Source organism: Cupressus sempervirens, chromosome 5 (genome assembly GCF_028749045.1).
Source record: "Cupressus sempervirens isolate cs-2001-9-10 chromosome 5, ASM2874904v1, whole genome shotgun sequence".
Taxonomy (NCBI): domain Eukaryota; kingdom Viridiplantae; phylum Streptophyta; class Pinopsida; order Cupressales; family Cupressaceae; genus Cupressus; species Cupressus sempervirens.
Window position 1 is genome coordinate 373958577 of NC_143122.1, and position 26102 is coordinate 373984678.

At 35.9% G+C, this 26102-nt stretch overlaps 5 protein-coding genes across 6 annotated transcripts in view; 2 read left to right on the plus strand and 3 right to left on the minus strand.

Moving 5' to 3' along the window:
* Positions 1–21336, plus strand: part of LOC149556305 (uncharacterized) — a 53268-nt gene extending 31932 nt beyond the window's left edge. The window contains exon 2 of the mRNA XM_089830530.1: positions 20007–21336. Within this exon, the coding sequence (XP_089686656.1) occupies positions 20007–21186 (1180 nt within the window). The 3' untranslated portion in view covers positions 21187–21336. The remainder of the gene's footprint in view (positions 1–20006) is intronic.
* LOC149556306 (uncharacterized) lies at positions 9576–10969 on the minus strand. Its single transcript, XM_089830527.1, has 2 exons — positions 10478–10969; positions 9576–10342 (listed from the first exon to the last, which is right to left on the minus strand). The coding sequence occupies exons 1-2, from the start codon at positions 10827–10829 to the stop codon at positions 9759–9761; spliced, it is 936 nt and encodes a 311-aa protein (XP_089686653.1). The 5' UTR covers positions 10830–10969; the 3' UTR covers positions 9576–9758.
* On the minus strand, positions 10988–11969 carry LOC149556307 (uncharacterized). Its single transcript, XM_089785851.1, has 3 exons — positions 11744–11969; positions 11474–11626; positions 10988–11388 (listed from the first exon to the last, which is right to left on the minus strand). Exons 1-3 carry the CDS (start codon positions 11955–11957, stop codon positions 10988–10990), a joined length of 768 nt encoding a protein of 255 aa, XP_089641977.1. The 5' UTR covers positions 11958–11969.
* On the minus strand, positions 12084–13432 carry LOC149556308 (uncharacterized). 2 transcript variants are annotated; one of them, XM_089830529.1, is made up of 2 exons: positions 12937–13432; positions 12084–12744 (listed from the first exon to the last, which is right to left on the minus strand). In XM_089830529.1, exon 2 carries the CDS (start codon positions 12713–12715, stop codon positions 12095–12097), a length of 621 nt encoding a protein of 206 aa, XP_089686655.1. In that variant the 5' UTR covers positions 12716–12744; positions 12937–13432; the 3' UTR covers positions 12084–12094. The 2 variants fall into 2 exon arrangements, with proteins under 2 accessions (XP_089686655.1, XP_089686654.1); XM_089830528.1 differs by having other exon boundaries at positions 12084–12747.
* LOC149556309 (uncharacterized) lies at positions 14780–16209 on the plus strand. The gene is made up of 3 exons (XM_089785849.1): positions 14780–15076; positions 15199–15597; positions 15725–16209. Exons 2-3 carry the CDS (start codon positions 15280–15282, stop codon positions 15779–15781), a joined length of 375 nt encoding a protein of 124 aa, XP_089641975.1. The 5' UTR covers positions 14780–15076; positions 15199–15279; the 3' UTR covers positions 15782–16209.
* Positions 21337–26102: the final 4766 nt, after the last annotated feature.

The window sequence follows — 26102 nt, forward strand, 5'->3', positions numbered from 1 at the left end:
GATAGGATATTTGCAGACAGTACATTACCACTACCTAGAGTAATCCCCCAAGAGGTCTGCGATTTGGGATGGCCTTTTATGCTGAGCATTTTCTTGTGATTCAGGATGGTATTACTGTTTGCCCTACTTATCTCTATCAGCGCTGGAACCATGCTTTGCATTTTTTTTTAGGCTCATTTAGAGTGGGTTCTCACCGCTTCAGGGCTGAGACTGATCACCATATGGATTGGGCTGATAGGGTTTGTCAATTATTTTCTTTGGCAGAGGTTGAGACTGAGATCCACTTCATATTTCAATGTCCTCTTTATTATGAGATTAGAGGGAGATTCTATTGCCTTTTCAGAGAGTGTTCTTCTCTTTCAATGTTCTTCAGTTATATTGATCAGTGGTGTCTTGCACTTTATCTTTAGTAGGCCACCCATCTTCAGGAGACTACCCTACAATCTTTTATATACCTCAGGGGCGTACTTCAGACCAGCTCATTACTGCCTTTTTCTCTCCCTTGTCTCCCCCACGGGGTTTGAAAAGGTCTTCCAGTACTTCTCATTCTAGATCGGTTAGACATTGTATCAGTCTCTTCAGGCAGCGTCAGTCATACAACGGCTCTACACGACATTCTAAGACTATAGATAGGTCACGGGTTTACCCCTCTATTACTGATTTCTTTGTGACAAGGAAGGACCATTAGTCCTTACCTTGTTTTCTTTCTTGTTTTGTGTATTGCTTTCGTTTTTGTTTTGCTACCATTTGGTGCTTCTGCTTTGACCAGCTCTTCTGTTTGTATGCTCAGTCCCATAAACCTTGTTGGTTTTCCGTGGACATCAATATTATCTTATCTTAACAAATAATCAACTATATCCTCTACCATGATTATTAAATATTAATTCATATAATATTAACTCCCATAAGTGATTCTATTTCCATATCAATTACAATTGTTATAATTTTTATCAGTTACAAATGATATTAATTTTTGTTTGTCTTAACGAACTGTTTCTATAATCATGTCAATTGGTTGTTAACTGAACATTCCTCATATTAATAGCTAATTGTATTTCATATAGAAAACAATAGAACACAAACTCACTTGAATTGCTTAGAATCAAAATGTTGTGATGACAAATCATTATCATATAGCATAAGCAAGGATATCATCGTCTTAGATAATATTATGAGAGATTATTGTTTGATGTACTACTGTCTGAGATCATCGTCAAACATATGTTTATTTGTAATTATTGGCTGATATTTTAAATGCCAAAATCATTATCTGAGATCACATCATCTTTCAAAAGAACTGTCTCAAACAATGCTGTGTCTGAGGCTATTACCCAAGACAATTTATTTGAAATTCAATAAGTCATCAATTCTGTTCTGAGCGACACACCCTTCTTCGGAGTGGACAAAGTGTTCTTATAGGAAACCATAAAAGGCGATAGAAATGAAGTCTTATTGTAGAACAATCATCTTCATATTTATTGCTCAGGAATCCTAATTCAAACCGAAGTCTTAGATATTGTTCATATTCAGATAAGTTAATATATTCAGAAATTTCCAATCGTTTTGTAAATCACAATTATTTTGATTCAAATTTTTTTTTGATATACAAAATCTTCTGTCTATTCAATCAATTTTGAATTGCTCTAGTCTAAAAATTGTAACATAATGGTTATTCTATTTACTACCTAGACATAAAACTTCCAAATCAAAATGCATAGAATGTTGATTCCTTCTTTTCCTCAGACTGTGCTGCCACATGAGCCTGTTGTTGAGACTCTCCTTGATTGGTCTTCTGATCAGCCGACCGTTGTTTGCAAAACCTCTGGATATGACCATGCTTCCCACAATAGTGACAAGTGAACCCTTCTTAGATGTGTTGGGAGGTTGGTGCCTCCATCCCCTCTAGGTGAAGGTACCGTTCGACATAGACCGATGGATTTGTGACATGTGCTTAACCGCCTCCTGTGGATCCTTGTCTCTGGCTGTTGTGATGTTCATTGACAGCTCAAGTTTTTGGTGTAACAGCAATGATGATTCCACCAAGTGGTATCAGATTGTTGCGTTATGGGTTCAAATCCCTCGGTTGGGGGGGGGGGGGGGGGGATCGTTGGGAGGTTGGTGCCTCCGTCCCCTCTAGGTGAAGGTATCGTTTAGCATAAATTGATGGATTTGTGACATGTGCTTAACTGCCTCTCTTGGATCCTTGTCTTTGGCTGTTGTGACGTTCATTGACAACTCGAGCTTTTGGTGTAATGGCAACGGTGATTCCAACAAGATGTGTGTTGTCCTTTTTCCTGAGTGGACACACCTCTAAAAACATTACAATATTATAATATTCTAATACCCTCCCTTAATGGTCATCATCTAACTGTTGTCTTTTGGTCACAAGTTCTTCAAAACATTTTGCTGTTGCTGAGACCCTCCTTGGATCTGCAAAATGTTCATGACCAAGAAGCCATGATGTTGGGTAACAAAGGCATTGAAATGAAACTGAAACCACGAATTTGAGAAAAAATAGCTAAACCCTTTTTGCAGATGAGCAATGAACCCCAAAATAGATTGCAAAATGCCATGATTTTCTAGGGAGAAAAATTGGAAAAAACCAAACATGATTTTGAGGTGAAAAGTCGATCAAAACCAGACAATAGAATCAATTCATCGTTTTTGAGAATACATGGTAAAACCATACATATTATTTTTTGGGAAAAAATTACATTACAAAAACCCATTAGAGAAACCTTCATGTGACAAAACATGAGACTTTGCATGGTAAAACAACACATGCAAGAACGTGTAACTCACAAAAAGCACATGCAAGTACATTCAACTTTTGAAAATTAGAGACTTTTGCTGAAACCAATAAATTGCGCAATCAAAACTTTCGACCAAGCGTGCGATTTTCAGCAAAATTCTTGAAGACAAACTAAAAATTTCATAACATATCTCTAATGATTTTTCTTTCAAAAAATCAAAAAACTAATTTTTGGAAGAATTTCCAAATCAAAAGAGGCTCAAATTTTTCTTAAAATTTTGCCAAATTTTATGAAATCTTATCAACCTGCTCTGATACATGATATGAAAATGTGTATTCATAAAAGATTAATTACAATATAGAGATGTAGTCCCCTTATATAGAGAATAACTGAAAACAAAATGGAAACTTTCAAAAAATATGACAATATGAAAGTTTTTCCATATTATTTAGAAACTAACTAAAAAACTAAAATTTGCCTAAAGGACTAAATATCTAAAATATCTAAATGACCATTAATATTAAATACTTTATTACCCCTTTGGGGGACACTGCAATCACATTATTCTTCTTGTATATTCCAATCCATTGGAAACAATAGAAACTCTCGTAGTTTTCCAAGAATCTGTAATTGATTGAAGAGATCTCTCTATATAAGTCCTCTCTTTTTGCAATATGGTGGTACACATCTTTTCGTACGTAGGACTTGCACAACTAGCTGGTACATTATTGCGACTATCTCCTTCCAATATGGTGATCTCGCCAAGTTGAAAGGAAGACCATATGCATAGAGAGTCAAGACAATGTCTAATGGCTTGACCAGCAAGCTCTCTTGCCTCCATTTTAAATGCCGTGTCCAATGGACCTATTTTGCAGATGGTGATTTCTACATTTTCCTCTTCCTTAGAAGGTACAAACAAAGATGAATGTTTGGAGGATACAATTCGTTTAGTGGTTAATTATATTTTTCCTTTTTGGATGGATTACCATCTTCTAACTAATCTATCAGCCTCTTCATGTTCTCTTACATATCTTGCTATTTGTGCAACAAACAACTGCTTATTATTTTTGCCTTTACAGATTCCCATTCCTTTACCAGAAGGGACCATAAAATGATTTTTTACTCAAGAATATTAGCTATTGAATGGTTTACCATCACATACATAACACTTCCAAATATACGACCCACCTCCTACAACCTGAGATGTTCTTGTGGTATGTCTCTATAAAGGAGATCTTGACTGAATTTTGTATTCATCAGCTCCTTTCCCTCCCTTTGAACTTTCGCTACTAGCGGCAACCATTCTTGCACAATACAATCTGATTTCTTGCTATTTTAAGAAAAAAATAAATTTAAATTAGGGAAAAACTATGAACGTCAAGCATACAAGTGCAAAAAAATATAAAAAAATGTTGAAATAGATAGCTCAACTTGTTTCTTTATTTCTTTAAAAAAAATGAAAAGAGCTTGATAAATTTCTTCCCAAACTCCAAAAAAAACATCCAAATCTTGGTAATATTCATTAAAAGATTCAAGAATGGGATCAAATGCTTATCTTAGATGCCTAGATCTCCTTTGTGGAAGTTGTCTGGCACCCCACGAGCACTCTTGTTCGAAAATAATCAATTGCACTTCAAACTTCCAAAATGGAGACCAACTGAGAAGAGAGCAAAGGAACAGACAAAATGAGATGAAAAAACAATGAATGGCTTCTAGTAGGGCAGTTTGAGGGTTTAGTGGCAAAAATGTTAAAAAATGTTATTGGCTAATGTTTAAGTTTTTTTTTGTTTTAATGTCACTATGCCTTTTTATGCCTGTTGGGCCTTTGGATGTGCTTGGATGCATGGGGTTGCCTGTAGATGCACACATGAAGCTTTGCAAATCCCTGTGGATGTGCGTCCACAGGGATCCACATGGAGTTGTAGTTCTTCCTGTGTGCATTAGGCTGCACCCACCTTCATCTCCGAATCATAACACATCTGCTTCCACATCTGGAGGGTGGCAAAGAGCATCTGGAAACTGAGGCGTTTAATCATGGAGTTTCCTCCAATGTTAAGCCCACTTATTATGCTACCCCATTTATAAAACCTTTAACATGCGTTTTATTTAATATTGACATCTCTTTGAAGAGAAAATGCATGGTTCATGTCAAAAAGGCCTTTTAATCTGTTGGTTCCCAAAACCACAGATTGGAATCCTATGAGTCTTGCCAACTCGATGCTGGGATATCCAACCGGTTATGGCCAACTTGATGGAACTGAACAATATAGTTTGAGTTCTCTACACTCCTAGCTCTGCAAAACCAAGATGGGTGCACCTGATCCTGGACAAAACACTTAGATCCAAGATGCTTATAATAGATTGACTAGAATACGAATGTATTGAAAGTTTCCCAAATGGCAAGAATTTTAGAAAACTTAAAACTTAAAAATAATTAATTGAGAATAATAAATGAATATATGCATTTTTTAAAATAAAAATAATTATTATTGATGGTTGCAACAAATGAATATATTAATTCTTCAAAGGAAAGATATGAAATGATTGCCAGTGTATGGATTGCGAATTATGAAAAATATAAAGACCAGTGCCGAAGGGCGATAGGGTCAGTGTTATAAGTTTAAAACATACAACTTTATAAAATTCTATGCACATCAATTATAAACAATTTAGTAATCAAGATGCGATAGATCAAAATATGGATGCAATTATAAAATAGTCTAGAATGTATGTTAACTCTTGTGGTTCGGAGACCAACTAGACACAAATTTTAGAAACAATTGAATATTTCTCAATATCTATGATATTCGATTTTAAAATGCTATAATTGATCCTGTCCACTTATCTATCATGTAAATTTTTTATAAAATAAAAATAATAATTATAAAGGACGAAGCTATATAATGTTCCAACTCTAAAGCTTCACGCAAATAAAATAAAATAAATATTTCTTACTGATCATGCCGGAAATAAAATTGCACGGGAGACACTCTGTCATGAGCCCAAATTTAAGGATATATGAATATTTGAATAACATATTATACAATGATAATAATTAAGAATAATAATGAATAGATAATAATAAATATTATAATTACATTATGAAACCAAAGAAGATTATAATATATTCACATTTGAATATATATGATATTAATAACTAATGATAATTATAATAAATTGATTAATAGACTAATCAATATAATATATATTAATGATACAAGAATTAATATAAACAATAATACAATATGGTATTATATTTATAACAACATTTATTTGAATATGTTATAATAAACACACAATGTTATATAACATATTTAATACTTATAAAATATATAAATCAGATACTCTTTGAATTAAATGTAACCCTTATATAACTATATTACGAACACCTTATATATATTCAACATACCTGTGTGCGACATATGAACAAACTCAATAACAAGTCGAATCATAATAAAAATGATAATAATACAAACATACGTCTCGTCGGTGCATCCACACCTCTCCAAAATTCGATGCCGCTTACTTAAGATGGTAAGGACATAGATCGAAGGAGGAGGCAGATTAAGCAAAGACATCGAGTTCATATTAATACGTGGAGCAAGAAAGTGGAATCAACATTCTGCAATCATCAGAAATACAAGCAGGGAAGTGCAAGTATCGTCAGCCTTATAACGACGTGGAACACCGTCAAATCTCATTCACCGAAGAAGAAGAAATCGGTTCTGTAAATGAATAAAGCACCATCAACATAATACCCGCGTGGAAGGAGAAACAAAAACATAAGACTAGTCTTAATACCGGCGAACATCAAGAGTAACGAAACTACATTGAAATCAATGCACTTTGATTAAGGCAATTAAGGCAGGAGATCCGAGGCATCGAAGTCATACAAGCGACAACCAATCCGCAATCTGCTGTGCAGGAACAACCACATCAGACAGTACGTGAGGCCTGAATCATTCTTAATACAACAATCCAGTTCATTATTGATCTTTAATCGATAGGAGAGAAATATTGAAGTCACAACTATTTATAGGAGAAGAATATTAAGTTGACTATAATAAAGGGAGTTTGGAAACTATAATTTATCTCACCTACAAATTATCAAATATATACATATGTATATTATTTAAAGGTTGGATTTTATTATAGATAATTACAATTTTCACATAGTTTCCAATATAAAGTGAATATTGAAATCTTTAAACCGGAACCAAGAGCAACTTGAGGTATAGCTTAAAAAGGGTCATTACACACTCCTTACAGATGATCCATCCAATGCAGTTTGACTTTAGAATCACATAAGAATTTATTCAATAATCCACGATCCACAGGCTTAGTTCAAAAAATCATTTCTTTACCAATGAAAGAATAAAATATATCAAACTGCATAATAATTGGAATATGATTTTTTTGGAAAGTATATATGAATATGAATTGTTTTGTTTGATATTAGATCTTGTATTTATATATATGTGAAAGGACAAGTACGAACAATCGTGCCTTTTCACCGCTCACTTTTATAACTCCATAAGAGAGAATTATAACCGAAACTCCTTAATGATAAGGATTATAATGTGGGGGATAACAAATTGGTAGTCTTCAAAATGATGTGACGCTATAGGATGGAAGCACCGTTCAGAGAATTCAACACATCATCTGACCTTCATTCCTCGCTTACTCCCTCAACTCTGTTTTTGTGCATATTTGAATGGCACTCATGATCAAACTCCTGAAGATGTATATCATTGATCGCTTGTATGGCTTCTGGGCTTTGTTTGGACTTGTCCATCAATACGAGATTTCTTTTCTATTATGCCTGGGTTCACAAATAAACCTCTAACTCACAACGGTATGTTCAAGTTCTCCATCCTTCGCTCGGGTCCCTGAAGACAACAATCTGCCCATACTTGCCCAATTCCCCTCTTCCTTATCTGCAACAAATACAAAGCATTGTCAGATATAAACTTATCAAGAGGTCAAAATAATATTTCTCTTATTCAGACGGCTCTGTGAGGCATAGACGCTAAAGTCTCAATGGTTGCAGAATGAAGAGCATAGATGGAATCACACCAAAACCCTAAAATCTCTTGGAAGACCACTCTTCAGCAACCGAGGCTCATGCTTACTTTGATATCCACATCCATGTTTACTTCGTATGTAGTTGCTTTACAGTATACTAACCACACTTATTTCCTCACTGGAAGATGTATGATAATCATATTGTGATTATATATGCAGATCATTGTCTGATGATAATATCATCACCGTTCTGGGAGATATGAAGGATATAGTTGCCGTGTCCCCAATTATATTTGCTTCATATTTAACAGTTTATTCGTTGGTGCTAAAGATTGTCATTTGATTGATTGTGTTTGACTTGGTCTTCCATCGTATTCCTTTGAATGAAACAAACCACATAATTCGTACACCCCAATTGAATTCAATCTTCAAAATTCGTCTCCATTATAGCTCATGTTCTAGAGATCTGATATCATGCAAGTTCTATCTACAGGTTTGACATCATACCTTCAGACTTCTAAACTTCATGACTTCTTTTGTATAAATGACCCCATATGTTTGCCAGAAATGTGATTTGTAATTAAAGTGCTAAATGTTTTGTCAGTCCCAACAAACATTTGATTAGAACTTGGTCTGAATTCCTTAGGACAAGATATTTCCTTGAAGAGAGCATATATTTCATTGACTGAGTAAATCATATCCCTAGTATGCTGACCTCTATATGCTGTAAAATATTTTACCATTGGCTAAGTGTATCCATGTATCACTACTTCTATGTATACATTATGCAAGTTGCAGATGCTTTATTCACCTTTGCCAATAGAATTATTTCAATTTATATTCATAGTACTTCAACAAGTTTGACAAATTGAATGTAATTTCCACTTCATTCAAACAGTGAGTTTGGCTCCTCGTACTTTCAATATTGGTAATGGTTACCTTAGCAATCTTGTTTATGCTTATAAATTCCTTTTGATATCATCAATCTTCAACATTATTCACAAATGGAGGCCTTATTTTTGTGAAAAAATAGAGTTCCATCATAACCAACATTTGAGCTACATTGACATTTTTACCCACATGTTTTGTCTAAAAAAACCTAAGTTACCGGATTCAGACCCTGGAGCTCAGGTCTGGGTCCGGATTCATCTGGGTTCGAATTCGAGCCTGGGTTCGCGACAGGTCCGGGTAGGGTCCGCATTTTGCACGAACCCGGGCGGACCCACAGGGCAAAATGCAGACCCTGCCCGGACCTGTTGCGGACCCGAGTGAATCCGGGCAGATCTGCAGCAGGTGGGGCCAAAAAGTGGCCCAAAAAAGTATTAAAATTATGTTTTATTATTATTCTTTTTTGCCAAACCCTAAAGTAAGGCCTATTAGATGCATTTCATTCATCTAATCTTTCATTTGCTTTGTCATTTTGCTCTCTCATTTTGGTGGGGCCATTTTGCAAGTTTGAAGAGAAGGTTGTAGAGATTGTTTGTGGAGTCTCAAATCCTTCAAATAATCAGTGCTGAGTGTTCCAAGCAAAGTAACAAGAATCGGAATCGGATCGGAATCGGCAAGGCCGAATCGAATCGTGAATCGGCAATGAATCGGCAAATTTGAAAAAACCCTTTAAATTTAAAGATTTTAACAATTTAAAACTTATTTCATGCACCCTTTATTGAATATAACTTAAACACACTATAACATCATCAAATAGAAGTTAAAACTTAACATACATAAACATGGAACATAAAATCCATCACATCTGTAACTATGTTATCTAAAATGTAAATTGTAGGCTAGCTGAAGTAAATAGAAATCAAATGATCACAATGATTTAAATCATAGAATGTATGTAAGATGATCCATAAGACATCAAATCATAAATGTATGTAAGAATCTAAGATGAAGATTCATGAAAGTTTGAAACATATGTCTATCAATGATTCAGTATCAATATCTGTAAACAAAATATAAAAACAAGGCTCCAGCTCAAGCCTCAGACTCATAGTCATCATCATCATCCTCAACATCATCCTGAAGCTCGGCTGCAGCCTCAGCCTCAGCCTCTGAGTATCCAGTCTGCCTAGTAGCAAGGCGTCTAATGTAGGTCCTAAAGGACTGCCGAGCCATATCTCCCGCATGTAAGATGGGCTCATGAATGTCGCTAGGGCCTGTGCCTGTGCGTGCACGTGTGCGTCTACCAATGCCTGAAGAACGTGCTCTAGCTGCCTCAGCCTCTATATCCACCTGGTCAACCCACACACGGTCTTCCTCAGTGAAGACTGGATCCACAACCTCTGTGAGCCACTCTGATTCTGGATCAATCTCCTCTAGAATGATCGGAGAGGAGTCAGTGCCCAAAATCCGTCTGATCCTAAGACGGAGGTTGTAATGAACAAAGACAATATCATTCAACTTCTGCACTGTCAACCTGTTTCTCCTCTTCGAATGGATGTGCTCGAACATGGACCAACTGCGCTCACATCCAGAAGCGCTGCTTGGCTGACTCAGAATACGAATGGCAATTTTTTGAAGTTTTGGGGTTGTGGCCCCAAACATTTGCCACCATCTATCTGCAATAAGGGAAAAATTGAAAATAGAAACAATTAGTCTCATTTACAAATTACAAGTTAACTCTAAAATTACATAATCAACTTTAAGATTAGAATCTAGATTCATAAACATTGAATATATTATTTAATTTTTACCTGGCTGTAGTGTTGTCTGAGCATTTATGGCCATCCTGCTAGAGAAAAGTGGCCCCTCTTTATTGTTGAACTGGTCTAGCTCAACAATCGCAGCAGCGCTATCTTCATCGCTACTCAACCTCTGAATCACTGTGTATAAGCCAGTGAGAACCTCCGCATCCGCCTTGAACTCAGGACGGAAACGATATGCCGGATTCAGAAAGTAAGCTGCTGCATGGATGGGTCGATGGAGCTGATTCTGCCATCTCCTATCGATGATGTCCCAAATAGGGCCATACCTCTCCTGCACTCCTGCATATTGGGCTCTGATGGCCTCCTTGGCCCTATCGATGCCCTCATAAATGTAGCCCATAGAGGGCTTCTCCCCATCAGCAGTTCGTAGCAAAGCTACAAGGGGCTCAGTGACCTACATATAAAGTAAAACAAAAAACTTGAGTCAAAACTTAAATATAAAATAATATAACTTAAAGTAAAAGTAAAATACTAAATGTTAAATTGCAATAAATTTACCTACAGGATTTCTCTAGCGGTTTTCCAAAAACCATCCTCATCAAATATGCAATCCGCCACATCTATCCCTACAGTGGTCGTAGCATAGGAAGAGGAAATCCACTCCCGCCCAACAAACATGCTCCTCAATTCATCCCTTGATGTCAACAAGGACTGCAAGGTGATGAAATTCGAGGCAAACCTCGTGATACCTGGGCGAGCTAACTCTTTTCCTTCTGTGTACTTCCTCATTGTGCTAAGGACAAATGAATGATTATAAATGAATTTGCATATGTTTTTTGCCCTTTCCACACATGACTTGACAAACTCAAGTTTGCCAATTTCCTCCAACATGAGGTCAATGCAATGTGCCGCACAAGGGGACCAAAATATGGTGGGGTGCCTCTCCATCAAAAGTTTACCTACAACAATTTTAAGTCAATTAGAAATTCAAATTTCAAAATTCAAATAAATTTATTTTCAAAACTTGAAAAGTTAAAAGTTTACCTGCAGCAACATAACTTGCTGCATTATCCGTCACCACCTGGATCACATTTTGTTCTCCCACCTCTGCTATGACTTCCTCAATAGCCTCACATAAGTATGTGGCATTTTTTACATGTGCGGAAGCATCAATGGATTTGATGAACATGGTATATCCTACAAGTAACAAAACAACGAATTAGAATATTAAAATTAAATGGATCATCAACAAATTAGCATTCAACAAATCAAAATTTACAATTATGTATGTAGGAAAGTAGAATGATCAATTACCTCCACAGGATACAAGAAAATTGAGGAGTGTTCTATTCCTCCTATCTGTCCAACCATCAGTCATGATGGTGCAACCCTTTGCAATCCACTCCTTTCGGTTCTCCTCGAGCTCAGCCCTCATGTCCTCTACCATCTCATCCAAGAGGTATCCGCTCAACTCAGCCTCAGTTGGGGCTTTAAACCCCGGACCACAAGTAGCAACCGCGTCTATCATGTTCTGCCAATAAGGAGCCCTGTCACAAATAAAAATTTAGATGTCAAAGACTCAAATTATAAAACAAGTAAATATAATTAAAGTTTTACTTTTACTTTTAATTTTAACTTTAAAGAAAACAACGAAAAAAGAATCAATTACCTGGCTGCAATAAATGGAATGTTGCAAAAGTACCAAAATTTGCATATCTCCTTTCTGGCAGCATCATGAATTTCCTTGTTCAAACCCATGCCCTCAAGCGTGGGTTGGGAACCAGGAGTAGTGCGGGGCACAAAGTAACTATCCATTCTGTTTTTCCGCACTCTAGGCTGCAATAGGTTGGTGTGGGACTTTGTCTCAGTATGTGACCGACTAGCACCAGCACGAGCAGAAGAACTAGGATAAAAATGAGGCCTAGAAGAACCCTCTCCAACACAACCTACAGATGCAGAAGCTGATGCAGATGCAGATGTGGATGCGGCTGCAGATGCGGATGCGGGAACATGGGAGCCAATACCCCTTAACCCTTCAAGTTGCATTTTCCTATTGGCTTTGTCTTTTTCAATTTTTTCTAATGCCATTAAGCAAGTGCGTTTTGCCTCAGGAGTTTGGTGAGTGCAAATTGTAACATCGTGTCCAGGTATAGCAGCAATGTGGTATTTCAATCTATAAATACCCCCAGAAGTTATTTTTTCTTTACAAAAAATACATTTTGTTTGATATTTGGTTCTTCCAGGAAACTCTTCGTTATATTTCCAACATTCATCTTTTCTACCCATTGCGAATTTGCAAAAAATGAAAGCAAAGGCTGCTGCAATAAAAATTTATATGTAAAATATCAAAGTTTGAAGCTAATAAAAGCTACAAAACAACAAACCCTAGTTTGCAACTTAGTAAAAATAAAGAACATTCAAGATCTAAACTAAAAATCTTGAAAACTATAAAAATTTAACAAAAAATGCATAATACACTAACATGCAAAAAAAAAAGGAGCACTTACCTCTTGCAAATGAGTTGAGGAGTGTTGAGATTGGCTCCCTAATGCTCCCAATGCAATTGATGGCCTCCCCAAATGGATTGCTGATCTCTTTTGTGCTCTTTTTTCTTGCTGGTTAGAAACCTATGGCTTTTCTTTTCTCTTCTTCTCTCTCACTTTTCCTCTCTTCTACTCATGTTAAATAAATAGAAGGCCCTTTAGGGTTATAACAAAGAGAAATGGTCAAAAACAAAGTAAAAAAACCAAGCAATTTTTTAAAATTTTACAACTCTATACTTTATTGGCCGCGGGCGATTCCTGCCGATTTTTCTAGGCGATTCATGCGATTTTTTGCCTGAATCGCCTGAATCGGCGATTCAGGCGATTCACTTGAAGAAATCGGCAATGGCGATTTCCGACTCCAAAAAAATCGCCATTGCTGAATCTAATCGCCGAATCGCCGATTCAGGCGATTTTATGGCGATTCTCGTTACTCTGGTTCCAAGTATGCATTTGATCCTTCCTTTTGCTTCTTTCATAGTTTGTTTTTAGTTTTTTTAAAAATATTTATTGTTCTAAATTTTATCAAGTTTTGTATAAGTTCTGAAATATTTTTTTAAATTTGTTCTAATAGATTGCAAGAATCCAAGAATGAGTTTTTAGGGTTTAGTGGGTGGGGTGGGATCCCAAAGATTTAAAATTGATAGAGGCTCTCCTTTGTGGAAGTATACAACAAGAATTGAGCAATGTGTTGGAGGGGGAGGGTATATATGGAAATACAATTTTTGCCAAAACTAATATAGAAGCTCCTATTACCGGATTGAACATCATTTGATAGGTCCACCAAGTCAAGGGATTTCCATGTGTGAGGGGCCCCTAGAGGGAGGTAAAAAAGGGTTGCCAGCTCCTTAAATAGCAGACATGTTAAAAGAACAACAAGAGGATGATAGGTTAGTGTCAAAGGCAAAAAAAGATAAGTCAAAGCAAAAACCACCAACACCGCCCTCTCAAACAACCACTAGACCACATCTCTTCCTACCTACCCCATCTGTGGATGAAGATGAAATAGAAACACCCCCATCCTGCAAGAGAGGCCCATTAGATACAGCATTTGAAAATGAGAAGAGAGAAATTGCTGACATGAAGATTGGGCGTTGCCTCATTATGAATGGTGTTTCATTCAATCTAGTGAGATCACCTTATTGGAGAGATGGTGAAAGCAATAAATGAAGCACCTCGTGGTTACCGAGCCCCTGGATATGAAAAGTTGAGAACCACCATATTGCATAATGAGAGAAAGAATGTAGAAAACCTCCTCAAACCAATAAGATATCTTGGATCCCAACGGGGGTGAGCATTGTCTCTGATGGATGGAAAGATTGCAAAAACCGTCCATTAATAAATGTGATTGCTGTTTGCCCCAAGGGGGCAATGTTTTTGAAGGCGGTTGATTATGAAGGGCAAGTAAAGGATGCAAATTTTATTGCCCAACTTCTCATTGAATCCATAGAGTCCGTTGGAGTTGACAATGTTGTCCAAGAAATAACGGACAAAGCTAAAGTTTGTAAGGCTGCAGGTGCTTTGGTAGAAGCACGATATGAGCATATCTTTTGGACACCATGCACTGTCCACACCTTGAACTTGGTGATGAAAGCAATTGGCACCCAAATTGAATGGATGAAAAAAGTGTATGAGGGTGAGCAGATCCAAATGTTTGTGACAAACCACTGTATGTCACAAGCAATTTTCAGAACTTTTTCCTGCTTGGAATTATTGAAGGTAAATTTTAAACTTTATTTAGCTTCATTTATCATTTTAATTTTTGTGTTATTATATTAACTTACAATTTGAATTAACATGGTAATAGGTTGCTGAAACAAGGTTTGCTTCACACACAATCATCCTTAGACGACTTGTGAGGGTGAAAGAGGCATTGTGTCAAATGGTTATTAGCAACAAATGGGGTGGATGGAATCATGCTGATACAAAAAAGGTCAAAACTGTAAAGGATTTGATCTTGAGTGATGATTTTTGGAATAGGGTGGAATATGTATTAGAACTCACCGAGCCCATCGTGTCTATGCTTCGGTATGCTGACATGGATGAGCCTTGTTTGGGGAACATATATGATGCCATGGACTCCATGCTAGAAAGAATGAAATCAGTAAGTTTAAATTTTTATACAATACTTTATCCTTGTTTATTGAGAGATTTTGATTTTTTATTTTAATTAAGTTATTAACACTACATCAAGATAACTTACATGTACATCATTTGACATCCCAGGTCATTCAGAGGAGAGAGTAGGATCCTGAGGATACCTTGTACAATAAGGTGGAGAAAATTGTTCTACATTGTTGGAACGAGATGACTACACCTTTACACCTCTTGGCATATGCACTTTCTCCTAGATATTATAGTGGTGAGATACTTGCTATTCTTGGTAGAGTGGCACCATATAGAGACCTTGAAGTTGCTGCTGGGTATAAGAGGGCACTTAACAAGCTCTTTAGTGATCTTGATGTGGCATCAAATGTTAGGAGAGAGTTTGTAGATTTTGTCTCAGGGAAAAATGCAGAACCTGATGCAATCAATGACCAAAGTAGATTGGATGCCATTGGATTGTGGTACTTACAGGGGGAAAGTTACATGTACCTCCATCTTGCCATTAAGATCTTGTCACAAGTATGTATTTAAGTTTTTTTCCTTTTCTTATGGCCACTTAGCTTGTCGAATTAGCACTCATAAATTCCTATTGTATTGTAAAATTACAATTTCTATTTTTTTAAAATTGTGTTGGTTGTCTCTCTAGTTTGCGAGCTCTTCTACTGCTGAGCAGAATTGGAGTACATACTCCTTTATCCACTAAGTGAAGCGTAACCAGTTGGGTTCGAAGAAATCAGAGGACTTGGTATTTATTCACAACAACTGGCGCCTCCTATCACACAAGGATCTAGGATATAAGAAGGGACCAGAGAAGTTGTGGGATGTACTACCTGAGACTTCTAACTTGGATAGGACTGTACAAGATATATCTAGAATTGCCTTGCTAGATGTTGAGGAGGAGGAGGATGTGGCTGCATCTGGGGCTAGTAGAATCGGTTTGGATTCCAATGATGAGGAAAATGATATAGATGAGGATGAAGCCATTGATCCCTCATATTTTGATGACCCATTTGACCCTTGAAGGGCATTTGCATCTTTGATAAACTATGTTTAAACATTTGTCATTGACTCATTGAGTCATTTAAGATTTATCACCATGTTTCAAACTTTATTAAATCATAATTTATTATCTATCAATTTGATGAAGTAGTCTGTGTTTTGAAATTCCATTTTGCATTTTAGTAATTCAATGTATGATTTATTTACAACATTAACATAGATTAATGAGTGAGTATATAATGTTTATCTTTGACATTTGGCATTGATCAATAATCAAGTAACATTGATATATTCATACTATGAAATGACTTAGTTTTATTAAAAACTATGTGTGTTTGTTTTTTTTTTTTTTTGCATATATATATATATACACTCACGAACCCAAATGGGGAAATTTTTTTTTGCCCGAACCCACGAACCCGAAACCCGAATCCGAATCCGTACCCGAACCCGAATCAGCAACTTAGAAAAAAAACACAATAGTTAAACTTGTGAAAACTCACCTAGAAAAAATAGAGTGCTCGACAACTGGAGAGTACTCACAAAGTTCGCAAACTATTATAATAACCATACTTTCTTTTCTCTTTTCGAGCTCTTACTGAAACATACCATAATCCATACTGAAAAGAAAAACTGGATTCAAGCTCCTTAAAAAACATCTTTCAAACATTCGCTTCCAAAGATATTCATCTTTCCACTTTCCATCATGCCCAAAGAATCCGTTTTTCGTTTTGCTCTCACTGCTTTTAAAGAGTTACCAGTGAAAGTTAAGAAATTATTGTTCGAAACAAATTACTAACCTCCCATCACAAGTCCAGGTGAAATTTTTTTGAATCGATATGCAAAGCTTTATCAAGCATGATAGACAAAGTAGGTTGCCAAAATGTTCACCAACTTAGCATTTTGGCATAAAATAATGATCTTTGTATCAATGTGAAACCAATAACAGTTTGAAGAAATGAAAGCATATTGCAAAGGAGACCGCTCTTCTACCGACATAGTAACTATAGCTTGATTAGCTATGAATACAGCACAAGACGTTGTGGAATTTTATTGTTTAAGATAGAACAAACAAGTATATGTCACCTAGGCTTGCCAATATCGGTCCATTGGTGGCTTAGATATCACTAAACAAAATTACATATATTGATGCCAGCCAATATTAAGCCATATGAAATTGGCTAAGCAAATTGGTACAGTGATACTGCTTTGCTCAATGAATTTTCTTTCTGAGATAAGGAAGTAATTTTAGTTATAATACCTTGGCAGCTAAGCCACTTAACAATTTAATCCCAGTATTATAAGAATATATAACATTGGCATAAACATACATTTTCCTTTCTTTTCATTCACTCATACATATATACTCTTATGTAGATGTATATATATCTATACATACATGCACATATAAATATTAATTTTTATCTATTATGGACACATGTTTACATTTATACATATTAACACAAACACATATGTATGTATTGATGAATTCAAAATAGTATATACATCAATTAAATATATAAATAATTGACAAAAACATGAAACTAGACTCAAGTTCTATCGAACCAAGTTGTAGTATTAAATCTAGACAGTTTAGGATCTCCATAGGTTCAAATCAACACTTTATCTGAAGTGATATAAAGTACTTCAAATAATAAGCTTGACCACAAACAAATGACAACATGAAGCTAGGTGATGGGTTGTGTGTGTGTGGAACTTAGATGGCATTACTCCATTGTTCTCCTTGTCTATAACCCTCTCTCTAGTGATGCTCTCCCTCTCTATCTTGGGGGGTAGGGTGTATCATCCTGCATCCAACTTAGTCATCACAACATTTGTTAACCCATCAGATAAATTACTTCATATACATTAAAAAAAAGCGATAATCATATTGATATAGCATTGAACATTAATGAAAAACATAAAATTTACATATGCTCATTTCAAAGCATCTATCTGATGTAAATTCAATCTTGCATGCATATTTACCACACATTGACATAGAAGTTAAAAGTATTGACAATGTCATAAAACAGGGTGTAGTACTATTCCAGTCCATTTAGGTCACCACTGGAGTTCTCTGTGATTCAGACAGGGAGAGTTTCTAAGACAGTTACCACCCATATCGATTTTCTATATTTGTGCCTCTTAACACAAACTTATCACTGCATATATTTCCAGATGTGCGGGAGTAATATCTCTTCTTTCTAACATTGTCAAAGTCAGATGTAGATATGTGAGAGGTCTGCATGTATGCTGGTAATTGGTATGCTAGATTGTGTAAATTCAGATTTGTCCCTGCAGTTAATAATGTCTGAACATTGCCAAGATATGAGTATTTTCTGAATATTACACAGTTTATATTTGTGTATACAAACTGGTGCTGTAAAATTGTGAAATCGTTGAATTGGTTCATTGTTACAATCTGAATTCTAATGTTTCCTCTTCTGCTACCCCAGTTCCATGTCTTGGTTTGATTTACACAATAATTAAGTGGGTATATTTTAGTGGTATCAGAGCTTGGCATTATGCTAGCCTGTGGATTATACAAGCAAAGAAAAGAAAAGGCAGCAATGGGGGACAGTGATGAAGTGAATTCCCAAGAATTTGGTAGGGAGATCAGAGAGATCCATACCAGCATGAGGGAGATGGCTCAACAGCCATCAACTAACTGCTGAGAAGCCACTTAAAATGGTGCCAAAGGAAATAGTTCTGGTGGAGAGAGAGCTTCAGCTGGTGGTGGGAAAGTTACATTTGATACAATAACTTTCAAGGCAAGAATTCTAGACATAGAAGCATCAAGAGGTGTCGAAGAACAATTGGGTTCAGTGGAAGACATGAAAATATTTAATGATGTGTACTATGCCTTTCCCTGCCACACAGTGATTTGACCTTCAAGGACTTCTATGAAATGTAGAAAGAAACTAGGCATGGAAGGAGAAACTATGAAGAGAGGAAAGAGATTCAACACTGTTTGATAAAAATCATTACTCCAACTTTTGATGGTGTTGATAATTTTTCAGCAAAGGTTTGGTTGCACAAATTAGATACATATTTCTCATCGAACCCAGTACTTGAAGAAAAGGCTATAAGATTTGCCGCTTTGCATCTTGAAGGAGTGGCTCATGAATGGTGGTGCCACGACATGTAACAGAAGGGCACAATTTAATCACCACATTGTAGGAATTTAGCCAAAGGCCGATATAAAGGTTGGCAGGAGGCATCCAGAAACTAATTTTAGAGAGCTACCACAGCCGAAGCAAGAACGTGGGGTGGAAGATCATGTAGCGAAATTTCAAAGGCTTGCAGTTATGATTTCCATTGCGTCAGAACAGAGGCTTATTGTCTTCTTTGTGGAAGGCCTAATTGAGCCCCTCAAAGGATCGGTTAGTGCATTTGATCCACAAGCTCATTTGCAAGATGCCATCCAAAAGGCTTTGGGTTTTGAAGATTCAGTTGCAAAGGATAGATTGAGCTCCAAGCAAGCATCTCCTATGCAATCAAAGAGATCTTTCCACAAGATCCCATCACCATGATGGGAATAGATTTTGAATAGAATTCTCTACAATAGGATTGATTGCATAATAAACCAAATGGTGTTGGATTAAGGACTCCTATGAAATAGAGAAAGAAACTGGGTGTCGGATTAAGGATTCCTTGATCGGATTAAGCCTATCAAGCTCTTAACTTTGGTCATTTACCTGGCGAGGCTCTGTCTGAACTCTCTATCGGTTGACTTAACCCCAACAAATTTTCTATGAAAGTAAATTTGCTTAAATTTGCAAGTATTGGTTTTGGCAATGAATTTTATCTTCTTAAAATTTTAGCGTATAGTACTTAACATTTTTTACTTCTTGAAGTGGGAAACTTTTTCAAGTGTTCTACATTTGCAAAAGTGTCCATCCCTAATTATTTTTCCCTGTTTACAGGCACAGTCCAGAAGATTACGATACAATGGTAGATATTCTGGGAAAAATGAAGCAATTCCAAGCAATGTGGAATTTGATCGAGGAAATGAAGCTTGTTGGTGGGCTGATTTCACTGAGGACTTTTACAAAAGCAATTAGGAGATATGGTGGTGCAGAAAAGTGGGAAGAAGCAATCAGGACATTCAATGATATGGAAGAGTTTGGTGTTGAAATGGACACTGCAGCCATGAATGTGCTCTTGGATGTGCTCTGTAAGCAAAAAAATGCAGAACATGTGTGGGATATTTTTGTAGATTTGAAGGACAGAATTCCCCCAGATGCACACACTTTTAATGCCTTGATTCATGGATGGTGCAAGGCAAAGAAGTTTGAGGAGGCAGAATGGACTATAGAAGAAATGAAAAGTCATGGATTCAGCCCATGTGTTGTCTCCTACACTAATTTTATTGAAGCATATTGTCTTGATAAGGATTTTCATAAGGTTGATAAGCTTCTAGATGAAATGCAAGAGAAGGGTTGTCCTGCTAATGTGGTAACATATACTATTGTGATGCGTGCCCTAGGCAAAGCAAAGAAAATTGAAGAAGCTTTGAGAATGTATGATAGAATGAAAGCAAGTGGGTGCACCCCTGATATCGCTTTTTACAATTCCTTGATTTTTGTTCTAGGTAAAGGAGGCAGATTAAAAAGTGCATATGAAGTCCTTAGGGAACTGCCAAAGAAGGGTATTACACCCAATATTGTTACATACAATACCTTGCTTGCTGTGACTTCTGAATTTATGGAGGAGGAAAATGCCTTGAGACTTTTCTGCAAAATGGAAGAAAACAATTGTAAGCCAGATCTTCAAACTTACAATCCATTGCTTAAGATGTGCTGCAGGATGAAAAGAATGAAAATTCTTTCCTATTTGTTAGAAGATATGCGTAGCAAGGACTGTTTTCCTGATCTTGGAACCTATAGTTTAATAGTGTATGAGCTTTCCAAAGTTGGCATGTTAGATCAAGCTTGCCAGTTTTTTGAGGAAATGGTAGAGAAAAATATAGTCCCAAAATATATTACATACAAATATCTTGTGGATGAACTTGAGAGAGTGGGCAGTAATGAGCAGAACAGGAAAATCCAAGAATTAATGGTAAAAGTGCAACATTGTAAACCAACAGTGAAAATTGGAACATAATGCTCAATTTGCAAGAAGCTATCTTTCTGGTTGACCTCTTCAATATTGCCAAATCTTCTATTTGAGAATCCCAACTTGTAACGAATATACATTTCAATCAAAAGTTGCAGTGTGCAATGTTGTATGTATCAAGGGTTCCTTTTTGTCCTAGCCCTGAGCTATTTTACCTGCTGTCCTTTTCAATCCTTTTGATCTTTTTAGTTCATTAGTGGAAATTATTGTACTGTTTCTTTCTTTCTTTCATGTATTTACATGATTATGGTATAAGAGTGCGATTAGTTATGTGAGGAAGAGGTATTGAAAGAGAATTTAATAAATAGTTATTGTGAATCCATCATTACACTACATGCAGAATTTAACTACTTTGTTGCACAATTTTATGGAGGTGCTAAACTCATGCGTGAGAAACAGTGCAATAGGGCTTGGCCTTAAGCTCTTTATCAACTTATTTGTACGGGTTTGGTGGAAAGAGGCTACAGATATCTTAAAATTATCGTGGACTCTGGCTGGATAATTCATTGATCATGAAATTATTTCCTTGTCAATCCAGAAAACTAAACCTCATAGTCCCATGACTCTGACTTGGGAACAACTTGACAAGCTAGGGATCAATAATTGATTTGGAATTCAGCAAAAAGTCAACAGCATTTGATTATAGATCATTTAACATGGACAAGCTATTTAATTTCATAGCCAACTTTGATGTTTATGTTGAGCTACAGCTCATATGGACCAGCTAGGACTTTCCATTTGTTACTATAGTTTTTCTTAACTGCGCTGTTGGTCTCTCTATGGCCAGTCCATTGGCAGTCTGGGTGTGACTCATTTCCAGCACACACCTTAAGCCACATAACAGGTACTTGGGGCCCCTACCCTGGCTCTAGTACTACCACATGTTTAGCTACAATTTATATGGACTAGAAAGGACTTGAACCTAGGACCTTCCCTTTTCTGTTGGAGTGCTTTATCAATTGAGCTACTGGCCCCTCTATAGCCCATTGTTGGTCCAGGTGGCTAATTTCCACCAATTTATTTAACAACTGGTCTGAAACTTAGCAGTAATTTGCCAGTAACAGAGTTCTATTCATCAAGTATTCATGGAGACTGTAAGTTGGATTCAGAAGAAATCTTTCATTTGGGAGGATTAGTGTAATTTGTAACTGTCTTATCTCTAAAGAAACCTTCTCAATAATGGTCCATCTGGTTCTTAAGTCTTGACCAAAGATTAAGAAGTCAATGTTCGAAAGATGATTATAAACCACCAGTTTGAAACTTCCTCATTGATTTTATAATATGAAAAAAATAAACGTGAGAAAGCAAGATATCAAACTCATTTAGATTTATTTCAAACACTTAAGTTAATTGCCAAGGTCTCCCTTAATCACATCTTGTTACTTCTAAAGATTATTCAATCAATTTTTTCTGATACTAGTCAAATTGCTTGCATTCTTGTTTAGAATGTGATTCGAATCTATCTGTAGATTTTCTACCTCATTAAAGTTCAGCAGCACTGGCAGCATCCATTTAAATATTGCTGCTGAAATTTGGTATGAACTCACAAGTGGTCACAAATATTGGGACATCTGAATAGCTAGCTGAGATTTCTGACTTCTTGCATCATTGCTATTATGAAAAGGCTTTGCCTGGTTCTCAAGGCTTTGTGGACATAATAAACTAGTATATTTCCCTGCTTCCAAGGCAAGAATGGGGATTCAGGCTTGTTTGGTAAAACTTCTCTTCATCTTATAAATCTGATACAGTACCTGAATATCCTGGTCTTCATCTTATAAATCTGATACAGTGCCCGAATACCCTGGTGGCTACTGCATATTTCTTTTCTGCTGATCTACCTCTTTGAAGGCCTTATTCTTTTTTTTTTTTTAAAGAGGGGTAAACGCTTTGACCTGGAGCAATGAACCAGTGAGGCCACAAACGGGGGACCTCATCCCCATGAGATTTGAACCTTGATGGCAAGGATAACAACACAACAACTTAACCATCACAACATGCCACTATTGGCCTTTGAAGGCCTTATTCAAGTAACTTTTGTATCCCTAAAATATAAAGGTTTCTACGTAATACTGAATCAGTTTTGGTGTTTATTTCCTTCCTCTTTCATGTTCATGCTTTATCACTTTGTCATATTTCCATCAATCTTGTAGCTGATTGAAGATGTAGAATCAAGTTAGCATAATAGTATGTACATGGAAAATCTAGCATCCTGAAATTTGATTGAATTGTGTCTTCCAGAACTCCTTCATATTTCTCTGTCATATTTTATTATCTTTTAATATGACCCCAAGGTAGGCAATCTTATTGGGTAGATTATACATGAGCAGCAATAATCCAGGTGAGAACTGAATATCATTTTCTAAATATTATTTTGACTGTTGCTGTATAGAATCACCCGATTTTTTGAGATTTGGAAGATTGTTTATAAACTTTAATCTGAAATAGATCAGGTAAAATGAAGGAATTTTGAGAATCAGATATCAGACCTCTGTAGACATAGAACACAGCCAATGATGGAAGCCAAGACAGTTGACCAAACACGCCCGATCCTGCACCAGCTCTGTAAGTCTTGAAACCAGGTATTGTCATGCTCAACATTTTTCTTGTTAGGGAAAAAAATGCGAATATTTTTTTATTGCTTGTAACTTACTTAACAATACAGACATTGATTATGTTCAAAATTGGTGTTGTAAGGTTCACTGAGTAAACATAGGGTTTCTCATCCATCTGGAATACACCCATACCAGTGGGCGTACATACATACCATTTTTATTGAATCAAGGAAGCATTATGAGCAAGTCATTAGCATTTTGGTAGGAGGCCAACTAAAACAAATACAACCCACATGCATGATTTTTCATAACAAAACAGAAAAAAGAAGTCCATGCCCAGTAACTAATGTGGAGCGCAAGCTTGCTATAAGAATAATTGATTGTTAAGGTCTTTCGGCTATTTAAAATTTCCATACCATGAACATGTATGCAGATGATCAACTGGCTTATTTATACCTATTAATATTCATTTTATATGTATCCAAACTTTTAACAGGACATGCATGAGTATGCAATGAATGAGTTTTAGTGACATCCACGAGACCATCAGTCTTATTTCAAGTTCCTTTTATCATCAGCTATTCTGCTGGGGAGCTTGATCAGGAAACCCTCTGTTTTGTCAAGTCTTGACTTTTCAAATTAGCTCATCTAGACTGCTTACCTTCAAATTTCCCTCATATTGTGTGCCAATATTCTTATATGCCGCAAATTTAAAGATGAAGTGCATTCAATTTGCATCACCTCTTTATTGCAGAAAAGACAAGTTCTTTCATTCCACTCATTAGGGATAGTCTATCAACATGTCTCACATCTAAGATTCCTATCTCCTTGATAAATATAGAACAAAGTCACCTCTTTCCTCAAACCTATGCACCCAAAGGGACTTAATTAAATACAACCCCACCCACCCAGGCTCAACAGAACCTAACTCATATGTCGACAGTTTCATTTCATTAAATTGATTAATTAATTGACTTGTAGTTTATATGGACTTTATAATTGTAACATTACCAACTAATATACATGTTTTTTATCAGTCAGTTCCTAAATATGAGTAAAATGTTGCATACAACTAAAGTCTTTCTTAAATCCCAAGATATGTATTGATATTAAAATATTTACTCAAATTATATTTTCTTCAAAATAGATGCCACGATCTTGCTATTTTAGTCCAAATGTAATTATATATCTAACTTATTAGTTATAAAGTGTAGGTTATGCATTTATCCCACACTACAACACAAGGTATAAGGACATTGCTAAATAAACTCTAGTTCAAATTATTTTATAGCTAAGAATTCCACGCCCAATAACTAATGTGAAGTGCAAGCTTCCTATAATGATGATTGATTATAAAAGGCTGTTTGGCTATTTAAAACTTCAATGCTGTGAGCATGAATGCAGATGATCAATTGCCATATTTATACATAAAAATATTCGTTTTATATGTATTCACACTTATAATGAGACATACACAAGTATGCAATAAATGAGTTTTAATAGCATCCACGAGACCATTAATCTTATTTCAAGTTCTTTTTATTGTTGGCAATTTCGCTATTGGACATGATTAGGAAACCCACTATTTTGTGAAGTCTCGCCTCTTCAAATAGTTCTTCTAGACTGCTCACCTTTAAATTGTCCTCATTTTATGTTGGAGATTCTCATATGTTGCACATTCAAAGGTGGAGTGCTTTCAGTTTCCACCACCTCTTTATTGTAGAAACAAGTTCTTTCATTCCACTTTTTAGAGATAGTCCGTCTACATGTGTCACATCTAAGATTTCTTTCTCCTTGATAAATAGGAAACAAAGTCACCTCTTACTTCAAATCTATGCACCCAAATGCAATTAATTCCCCCACTAAAAACCCATTTCTTCTCAAGGCTCAACAAACTCTAATTCAGATGTCTACAATTTCATTTTACTAAATTGAGTTGACCTATTGTAAAAGAAAATTACCTAATCAAAATTGATTAAATAATTGAATTGTAATTTACATGCACTTGTACTTGTGAGCTTCCAATTTTAACTTCTTACACTAGTATTCGCATCTTTTTATTAGTCATTAGTTCCTAGATATGAGTAAAATGGTGCATACAACTAAATTTTTTTCTTAAATCTTGAGATACATATTCTTCTCAAATCCCAAGATATGTATTGATATTAAATAATTTAATTTAATTATAATTTCTTCTAAGTAGATGCCATGAGTAGTTATAAAGTGGAGATTATGCATTTATCACACAATAGATATAAGAAACTTAATAATCATATTGCCAAATAAACTCAAGTTAAACTACTTCATAGTTAAGAACATACCCTTCATAAGTATAAATTGAGTCATTTAAAT

Coding starts and splice junctions, on each gene's coding strand:
- LOC149556307 (XM_089785851.1), bottom strand. CDS start 11,957: ATGATAGACGCGGTTGCTACTTGTGGTCCGGGGTTTAAAGCCCCAACT. Junction 11,627..11,743: donor TTTTCTTGTATCCTGTGGAG/GTAATTGATCAT, acceptor TGTTACTTGTAG/GATATACCATGTTCATCAAA. Junction 11,389..11,473: donor AGCAAGTTATGTTGCTGCAG/GTAAACTTTTAA, acceptor AAATTGTTGTAG/GTAAACTTTTGATGGAGAGG.
- LOC149556306 (XM_089830527.1), bottom strand. CDS start 10,829: ATGGGCTACATTTATGAGGGCATCGATAGGGCCAAGGAGGCCATCAGA. Junction 10,343..10,477: donor TCAGACAACACTACAGCCAG/GTAAAAATTAAA, acceptor CCCTTATTGCAG/ATAGATGGTGGCAAATGTTT.
- LOC149556308 (XM_089830529.1), bottom strand. CDS start 12,715: ATGGGTAGAAAAGATGAATGTTGGAAATATAACGAAGAGTTTCCTGGA.
- LOC149556309 (XM_089785849.1), top strand. CDS start 15,280: ATGACTACACCTTTACACCTCTTGGCATATGCACTTTCTCCTAGATAT. Junction 15,598..15,724: donor CCATTAAGATCTTGTCACAA/GTATGTATTTAA, acceptor TTGTCTCTCTAG/TTTGCGAGCTCTTCTACTGC.